The 9,492-nt window shown below is 38.7% G+C and overlaps 1 protein-coding gene across 2 annotated transcripts in view; it reads left to right on the forward strand.

Annotated features, from left to right (window-relative positions):
- neurl1b (neuralized E3 ubiquitin protein ligase 1B) overlaps positions 1-8,848 on the forward strand; it is a 62,636-nt gene extending 53,788 nt beyond the window's left edge. For both annotated transcript variants that reach the window (XM_067456786.1, XM_067456787.1), the window contains exons 3-5: positions 1,382-2,035; positions 4,768-4,890; positions 7,429-8,848. In XM_067456786.1, coding sequence (XP_067312887.1) covers positions 1,382-2,035; positions 4,768-4,890; positions 7,429-7,676 — 1,025 coding nt within the window. In that variant the 3' untranslated portion in view covers positions 7,677-8,848. The remainder of the gene's footprint in view (positions 1-1,381; positions 2,036-4,767; positions 4,891-7,428) is intronic.
- The last annotated feature ends 644 nt before the right edge of the window (positions 8,849-9,492 follow it).

Below are 9,492 nucleotides of genomic sequence, written 5' to 3' on the forward strand. Positions count from 1 at the left end.
TAATAGTGCATCTGTCCATCATAATAGTGCATCTGTCCATCATAATAGTGCATCTGTCCATCATAATAGTGCATCTGTCCATCATAACAGTGCATCTATCATCATAAAAGTGCATCTGTCCATCATAATAGTGCATCTGTCCATCATAATAGTGCATCTGTCCATCATAAAAGTGCATCTGTCCATCATAAAAGTGCATCTGTCCATCATAAAAGTGCATCTGTCCATCATAAAAGTGCATCTGTCCATCATAAAAGATAAGACACACACACACACACACACACAAACACACAATTATTACAATCAAAATTATCATAATTATTATATTTTATTAGCATTTACTCTCTCTTTTGAGTGTCATGGCAAAGCATGCTGGGAAATAGAAATCCCAGCCCAGTTTCGGTTCATAGAAACTCAGAACAATGAAACGCCTCAGATTACTCAAAATGTGCCAGTTTGGTGAACTCAAAAGACAAGGAAAGTTCTAAAGACTCATGAAAGTGGTTTTGATTGAACTAATGTGTTTATTCTGAGCTGGTTCTACTCAAACCAGTTCATTATTTTGATCATCACAGTGTATGGGCTAATTTTACATTTTGGGTGAACGAACCCTTTAAAATTAAAAAAGGATGAGCTCCGTTACTGGAGATGCCAACAGACGCATGGCAGCTTCACAAACAAGCTGAGAGTTTCTAGTCGTGACGCCACTGGTGGCCTCCAGATTTTCCTCAGGGGTTTTATAATCAGTGGAGAGCTCGCCGTAGAACAAAACGTCCAACTCATATTTACCACTGACCTTATTTCACTAATAAATAAATAAAAACCACAGGAGAATCTGGAGGGAACCAGTGGCGAATTGAACGAACATGTTTTGATGATCACAGATGCTGCTAGGGGGCAAATTGTGACACACAAATTACACTTATTTGGTATTTTTTCTTGTTTTCAGTCCAAATATCTAAAAATTCTTAAATCAAGATTAATTTACCAGATCAGTAAAATGACATAAAATATTTTTGCTTGTTTTCTGGGGGAAAAAATCTAAATGAAGAGAGTTTTTGCTTAAAACAAGCAAAATAATCTGCCAATGGGGTGAGAAAAATAATCTTGTTTTCTGTTTGAATTAAGATTATTTTTCTCACCCCATTGGCAGATTATTTATCTTATTTTAAGCAAAAACTCTCTTCATTTTGAGTTATTTTCCCTAAAACAAGACAATTAGTTTAGCTTGTCTAGTAAATAGTTTTTGTTTTAAGAATTTTAGATGTTTGGACTAGAAACAAGACACAAATACTGAGGAAGAAGAGCGTTTTGTGCAGTGTGGAGAGGAAGAATCGCGTTGTGATTTGTAACGTCTCTCTGGTGTCCTGTTTTCTGTCAGAGAGCAGGTTTGCTGAGAGCGTGGGCTCCAGCTGTCTCAGACTCAGCGCGTATCTGCCTCAGAGCAACCACGACTCGGCCAATTTCAGCAACAACCAGCTGGAGACCAATCAGGCGGCCGCGGCGAAGTTTGCCACGCTCCAGCTCAGCTCCTCCATCTCCTCCTCCATCAGACTCTCCTCCCGCCTCCACACCGATCTCCATTTTCACCCGGTGCGAGGCCCAGACGTGGTCCTCTCGAACGACCGCACCGTCGCCTGTACACACTTTCTGGACAGCAGCCGGACTCTGATGTTCAGCCACAGGCCCGTCCGGGCGGGCGAGACTCTGTTTGTTGAGGTGGGCCATTTGGGCCTGCCCTACTTTGGGGCTCTTCTCTTCGGTATGACCTCCTGTGATCCTGGCACGCTCAGTTCTGTGGATCTGCCGGCGGACCCGGATGTGCTTTTGGACCGTAAGGAGTATTGGGTGGTTTATCGGGGCTTCCCTGTGCCAGCGGCGGGAGACGTGCTGAGCTTCAGCTTTCTGCCCAATGGGGAGGTCCATCATGGGGTCAACGGGGCGGCTCAGGGACGCCTGCTGTGTGTCGACTCCTCTCAGGTTCTGTGGGCCTTCTTCACGCTCCATGGGGCCGTGAACCGACTCAGGATAATAGGTAGGATTTCATACATATGTTCATCACTGCAGGTTATCTGTAATGTAACCAAGTTACTTTTTAAAGGAGCACTCCAGCGTTTTTAGAAATAGGGCTTATTCAACTTCTTTTCTATTAAAGATGTATAGATAAACTCAGTGTTGCCACAGTTACTGTGAAAAAGTAATCTGATTACTAATTAATCCTTTAAAGGAGCACTCCAGCGTTTTTAGAAATAGGGCTTGTTCAACTTCTTTCCTACATTTAGATATGTGGGCAAATGCGTTTTGTCTCAGTGCATTGCTTTAGTTTGGTAGGGTCGCCGCTAGCTTAGCTTAGCATAATGAATGGAATCCTATGTTGCCAGATAGCATGTCCCGAGTAAAAGTCATCCAAAAAAACACTAATAATCCACCTAATTACTTCTTGTGGCCTGCGCATTCACAGCGGGTACAAACAGCGATGCAGATTAAGACTAGGCGATTTCATAGGCAGATATTCGGACTATATAATGGGGAAGCACCGAGCGGTTCCTCCCGCGATCTCTCTTGTAGCCAATACAGAAGTGATGTAAACTGCAATTCCTCGTAGGGCTGGGCGATATGGAGCAAAAAATATATCTCGATATATTTTGCTATATCTCGATATACGATATATATCTCGATATCTTTACAGGAAAAATAACCCCCTAAAAGCTACAGCAAAAACAAATATGCCAAATACCACAAAAACTTTTTTTTTATTATTGAAGTGCAAAGAGGTAGTCAGTTCATGTAGGAACAAATTGCTTTTGCGACATTTAAAAAAAACTCCCTGATTACATAAATAATAATAATTTAACTGTAAACGAAAATAAATAATATTTCCTTCTTTTCATTTATTTCATGCTTTCAAAAGATGAATCAAAGACTCCCTTTTTTTACACTTAAAGTAAACAGTAAGCATTCTGCAGAAAGATGGGGGCATGACTGAGATATAAATAAACTGATTTTGTCATAACACCATTTCCTGTTAAATTTTTATCAAAATTCAAACAGTGATGTTTGTCATGAGTTTGACCAAATTCAAACTCATCATGTAGGCTACACATGAGCTGAGTTTCACTTCTTTTCCAGTTACAGAACGAAATATGAACGTCAGAAGGTAGGCTATATGATAATATGATACAGTAACTTACAGAAGAGCACCGCGTGCCTCAGGACACCCGGGATGTCGTGTTTTTCCCTCTTGGTTAAAATGTGAATAGACCTATTCATCATAATCCCGTGATAAAGCTGACAAAATAATAATAGTAATGATATTGCAATACTTTATAAACGTTTTCAAATGATATGCGATCATTTTGACATTTTAACGGAAAACCATGCGATCAGTTAGACACAGATCATAAACTGGCATGATTGCGACCGCGTCTCGCACCAATAGTGTCAGTCACCTGACTGTGGGTGAAACGTGCGATTTGAACTATGATGAACATTAATATTTCTTTATGAATTTTAGCAAGCAGTTGTGTTAGAAGGAAAACATGGTCTCTAAACTGAGTCCTGAACAACGCGCGCGCTTGTCAACATGATAACTAATCCTCACCTGGTTGCGGACGCCGCCGTGTGCACTGAGACGACACGCGAGGGGAGGGGGAACAAAAGCAAGAGGCGGGAGGCGCGCGAGCGGCGGCGAGCACAGCACAGGGAAGGCAAACAAGCAAAGTGGCGGAATCAGAATTAAATATAAACAATATATCGATATATACGATATGTCCAAATCCATATCGAGCTGAAAAAATATCTCGATATATTTTAAATATCGAGATATCGCCCACCCCTAATTCCTCGCCTGGCCACTAGAGCGGCTCCAGAAGGAGCAGAATCTCATTGAGCTCATGTTAAAATGCCCAACTTTACAGCAGAAAACATGTTTACAGTCTGGGACAAACTGTGGTTTTGGTCTATACGGCTAATTTTGACCTTCATGACGACTGTGAGGGGGTGAATTATTTAATAACTCATTCGTTTGTTATATAAAGCCTTAAAGTTCTGCATAATTAAGGGCGTGGTTACTTTGAGTGACAGGTGGATAGCCGTTTATCCGCCGTCTAAAGTCATTGCGTCACCTAAGCTCCGCCCACATCCCGCCTTTTTGCCCATTTTCTGTTATCCGGGAGTGACACGCGATGACGAGCTCACAAGATGGCGACGGCCAGCTCGCCTCTACTTCACGCTTCAAAATGGCTCTTCAGAATCCCATGGGTAATGTCACGGACACTGCGGCCATATTTTTTTACAGTCTATGGGAAGCATAATTTAGTCCCAAGTCAGTATCTGGCTAGGAAATTGCCTAGTCTTAATCTGCATCACTATTTGTACCCGTTGTGAATACGCAGGCCACAAGAAGTAATTAGGTGAATTTTTTTTTTTTAAATCACTTTTACTAGGGACATGCTATCTGGCAACATAGGATTCCATTCATTATGCTAAGCTAAGCTAGCGGCGACCCTGCCAAACTAAAGCAATGCACTGAGACAAAAATGCATTTGCCCACATATCTAAATGTAGGAAAGAAGTTGAACAAGCCCTATTTCTAAAAACGCTGGAGTGTTCCTTTAAAGGATTAATCAATCAGATTAAAAGTAACTGTGGCAACACTGAGTTTATCTATACATCTTTAATATAGTGTTGAGGTCAGCAGAAGGAGATTTGTTGGTGATTGTGGTAATAAAGGCAGATGTGTTAAATGGTGGTCTTTTTGTCCATAAGGAACTGTTCAGGCCAGCCCACCCACTTCCCCATCAGCGTCTCAAGGATCGACGCCTGACGACAGCGACTCTGATCTGGCCTTCAGTGTCAACAGATCCTCATCAGCATCTGAGTCCTCTCTGGGTGAGTCTCAACAAGCTCATTCATCAGCTCACATTCAGGCCTGAACCGCTGGAGGCGAGACAAAAGGCTAAAATCATGAAGTGGCGGATTAGAGTCGGCATGTTTCATTTTTAATGTTTAACTGAAATGTGGATCTTCCAGTGGAGCGCCAAAGACTTCTCTCTGGTGACGAATGCAGGTTAGGGCTGGGCTACAGGCCAAAGAAAACATACCTCGGTATTTTTTGGTTGAATGGCGATACACGATATATATCCCGGTATTTTCTACATTTTTCTATTTGGATAAAACATTATCTTTAATAATAATTTTATTTCACATTCTATTTAATGATGTCCTAAAAATGTCAGGAGATACGTTGTTGACGTTACTGTTAAAAATGCACTCCCAATAAAGTGAGTGTTGGCAAAAACGGTTATTTCTGTGCTGAGGCGGCAGCGGTGTTGTCGGAAACTGCTGAATGTAACTAATAAAGTAACTTGTAATCTTACTTAGTTACTTTTAAAAGAAGTAATCAGTAATCAGTTTACAGAGTTTCAGTGACAATTTTTACATTAAACGACTACATATAATGTTGAAAATGATGGAATGGGGGAATATTTGTGTCCTAATAATAATAATAATACACAAATAATAATAATATTATTTTAATAATATATATATATTTAAATCCCTTGTTTATGTTGACTTAAAATATCGGGATATATATCCTATCATGAGCTCAGTATCGTGATATATATCGTAACGTGAGTTTAGTATTGTGATATATATATAACACCGTGAGTTCAGTATCGTGATACCGTGATACCGTATATACACCGTATCGTGAATTAAGTATCGTAATATATACAGTATCCTGAGTTCAGTATTGTGATATATACAGTATCGTGAGTTCAGTATCGTTATATTTACAGTATCGTGAGTTCAGTATCGTGATATATACCGTATCGTGAGTTAAGTATTGTAATATATACCGTATCGTGAGTTCAGTATCGTGAGTTCAGTATTGTGATACTGTATCGTGAGTTAAGTATCGTAATATATACCGTATCGTGAGTTCAGTATCGTTATATATACACCGTATAGTGAGTTCAGTATCGTTATATATACAGTATCGTGAGTTCAGTATCGTGATATACCGTATCGTGAGTTAAGTATCGTTATATATACAGTATCGTGAGTTCAGTGTCGTGATATATACCGTATCGTGAGTTCAGTATCGTAATATATACCGTATCGTGAGTTAAGTACCGTTATATATACAGTATCGTGAGTTCAGTGTCGTGATATATACCGTATCGTGAGTTCAGTATCGTAATATATACCGTATCGTGAGTTCAGTATCGTTATATATACAGTATCGTGAGTTCAGTATCGTTATATATATACAGTATCGTGAGTTCAGTATCGTGATATACACCGTATCGTGAGTTCAGTATCGTGATATACACCGTATCGTGAGTTCAGTATCGTGATATATACCGTATCGTGAGTTAAGTATCGTGAGTTCAGTATTGTGATACTGTATCGTGAGTTAAGTATCGTAATATATACCGTATCGTGAGTTAAGTATCATTATATATACAGTATCGTGAGTTCAGTGTCGTGATATATACCGTATCGTGAGTTCAGTACCGTAATATATACCGTATCGTGAGTTAAGTATCGTTATATATACAGTATCGTGAGTTCAGTGTCGTGATATATACCGTATCGTGAGTTCAGTATCGTAATATATACCGTATCGTGAGTTCAGTATCGTTATATATACAGTATCGTGAGTTCAGTATTGTGATATATACCGTATCGTGAGTTCAGTATCGTTATATATACAGTATCGTGAGTTCAGTATCGTGATATATACCGTATCGTGAGTTCAGTATCGTTATATATACAGTATCGTGAGTTCAGTGTCGTGATATATACCGTATCGTGAGTTCAGTATCGTAATATATACCGTATCGTGAGTTCAGTATCGTTATATATACAGTATCGTGAGTTCAGTATTGTGATATATACCGTATCGTGAGTTCAGTATCGTTATATATACAGTATCGTGAGTTCAGTATCGTGATATATATCGTATCGTGAGTTCAGTATCGTTATATATACACCGTATAGTGAGTTCAGTATCGTTATATATACAGTATCGTGAGTTCAGTATCGTGATATACACCGTATCGTGAGTTCAGTATTGTGATATATACAGTATCGTGAGTTCAGTATCGTGATATATACAGAATCGTGAGTGCAGTATCGTGATATATATATATATAGTATCGTGAGTTTAGTATTGTGATATATATGGTATCGTGTGTTCAGTATCAAGATATATATCGTATCGTGTGTTCAGTATCAAGATATATATGGTATCATGAGTTCAGTATCCTGATATATATTGAGTCATGACACAAGTGTATCGCTACACCCCTACTTTCAATGAATCATTGGTTTAACATCCAGAAGTATGTTTTGTGCTATGAATTAGGCTTTTTCCCACCGCAGCAGGTTTACGGTGTTGTTGTATGTGTTGTTTCTCAGTGACGGCTCCCAGCTCTCCTCTAAGTCCTCCTGTTTCTCCAAGTTTTTCGTCGCCGGACGCGCCTCTGAGCCCCAAAAGCAGCGAGTGCACGGTGTGCTTCGATCAGGAGGTGGACACCGTCATCTACACCTGTGGACACATGTGTCTGTGCAGCGAATGCGGACTCAGGCTCAAAAGACAGATCAATGCCTGCTGTCCCATCTGCCGGAGACCCATCAAGGACGTCATCAAAACCTACAGACCATAAACATTTTCTATCCAATGATTCTCGGTAGCTGTGGTTGAATATCTGGACTAAACTTGTATTTAAGACTGTGTATGTAGCTTTGATTTGTGTAGCATTAAAGCCAGGGTTAGTTCAGCCAGAAATGAAATGTCTGTCATTAACTCCTCTCCCTAATGTCGCTCCACACCCGTAAGACCTCCGTTCATCTTCACATACAGTTTAAGATATTTTATATTTAGTCTGAGAGCGTATGCAAGTGTATGCACACTATACTGTCCATGTCCAGGAAGGGTGAGGAGTTAATGACAGACATTTCATTTTTGGTTGAACTAACCCTTTAAGCTCTTGTCCGTTTTTCTCTCACCTCATATTTTAAAACGCCGATCAGCTGAAGCCAAATGTTACTGAAGATGATTTATGAGGATCTCAGATATACTCAGTGCCTTTAACAGTGTTTATTGTTCCTAAAGCAGCAGAACATGGACAAGACAATCATATCTGAGACGTATTGTGTATAAATGAAGACGTAATTCCTCAAGAGAAAAGGAAGAATGCTACAAATAGGATTTATGTGCTATTTTAAAGGCGCTATTGTTTGACATTCTGGTTGCTGTGTTAAAGTGAAGAAAGATTGTCATTATGAAGGGTTTGGAGATTGTTTGCACTTATAACTAGAGGTAAACTCAGCACTAAATCTGTCCTTCTGATGCGGATCTGCACGACTGCATCTTAAGAACAAACACAAATCCTTCGTTCATATAATAGAGTGATGTGCTTTTGTATTTAATGTCAGATTTTGTTTTCTTTGGAAATTATGGAAAATCTTCTTATCAATGAGCATAACATTAAACAACAGGTTTATTTACAGTAATCTTTTTCTGGACTGCAAACTAAACTACTATAGAAATTGCAATCAATCAATCATCTTTTAAATAAATGTCCAGATGCGATTATTGATGAATCCAGTGAGTAGCGCAGCTGTTTGACATGTTCATCAGTGGATATAATAATGTTGAAGTAAATGGCAATGGTGATGATGGTAAAATACAAGTGCTTATGTAATGGATTATATATTACATTTTCTACCAAATGTAACTTGGAAAATCTGCCTGTGATGACAAACCTTATGATCAAATATATGGTTGAATTGGAGTTTCATATTATTGTCAATAAAACTGGCTACAGTTCTCGTGCACCATTATTATTCATTTTTTTAAATAGGAATAATGGAGATTTCCTTGTGCTTTCTTTACAATGAGAAACTGAATTAATGCAGTATGATCATAGTGCATGACATAAAAATACAGTATAGAAAAACATCCTCAACAGAACCCTTTAGATGATTAAAAGGATCACAAATCAATAAATCTAACTTTACTTATGCAAACAAAAGCTTCCTTTGACATAAAACCACATCTAATATATTCTAATACAAAAGCAAACATTGTTTTAATCACAAAACTGTTTGTACAAATCGCTGCACAATTCTGAATTTTGCCCACACAAGTTGAAAGGCATTTGTTTGTGGATATCTGCAACATTTATTAAGCTCATGGATAATTGTGTGTGCTGTAATCATTATGATAGTAAAATCTCTCCAGTCCCACAGGTGGGGCATGTTGTGCCTTACGACCGCTTTAAATGTTATCTGAGTTAATTTTTAAAAAAAAAAAAGCATTCCCAGACAAAATATTTTGTAAATAAAAGACCGTTATTTTTATTTTTTTCTTTTATTTTTTTTTAGAAATTCAAAATAAGATTATTTTGGATAAGACAATGAACACTGCAAAACACTGCATATGTCAAAATAATGCAGGCAAGGAGCTGGGCGCGCGCG

The sequence above is a fragment of the Pseudorasbora parva genome, chromosome 11 (assembly GCF_024679245.1).
Source record: "Pseudorasbora parva isolate DD20220531a chromosome 11, ASM2467924v1, whole genome shotgun sequence".
Lineage (NCBI taxonomy): Eukaryota > Metazoa > Chordata > Actinopteri > Cypriniformes > Gobionidae > Pseudorasbora > Pseudorasbora parva.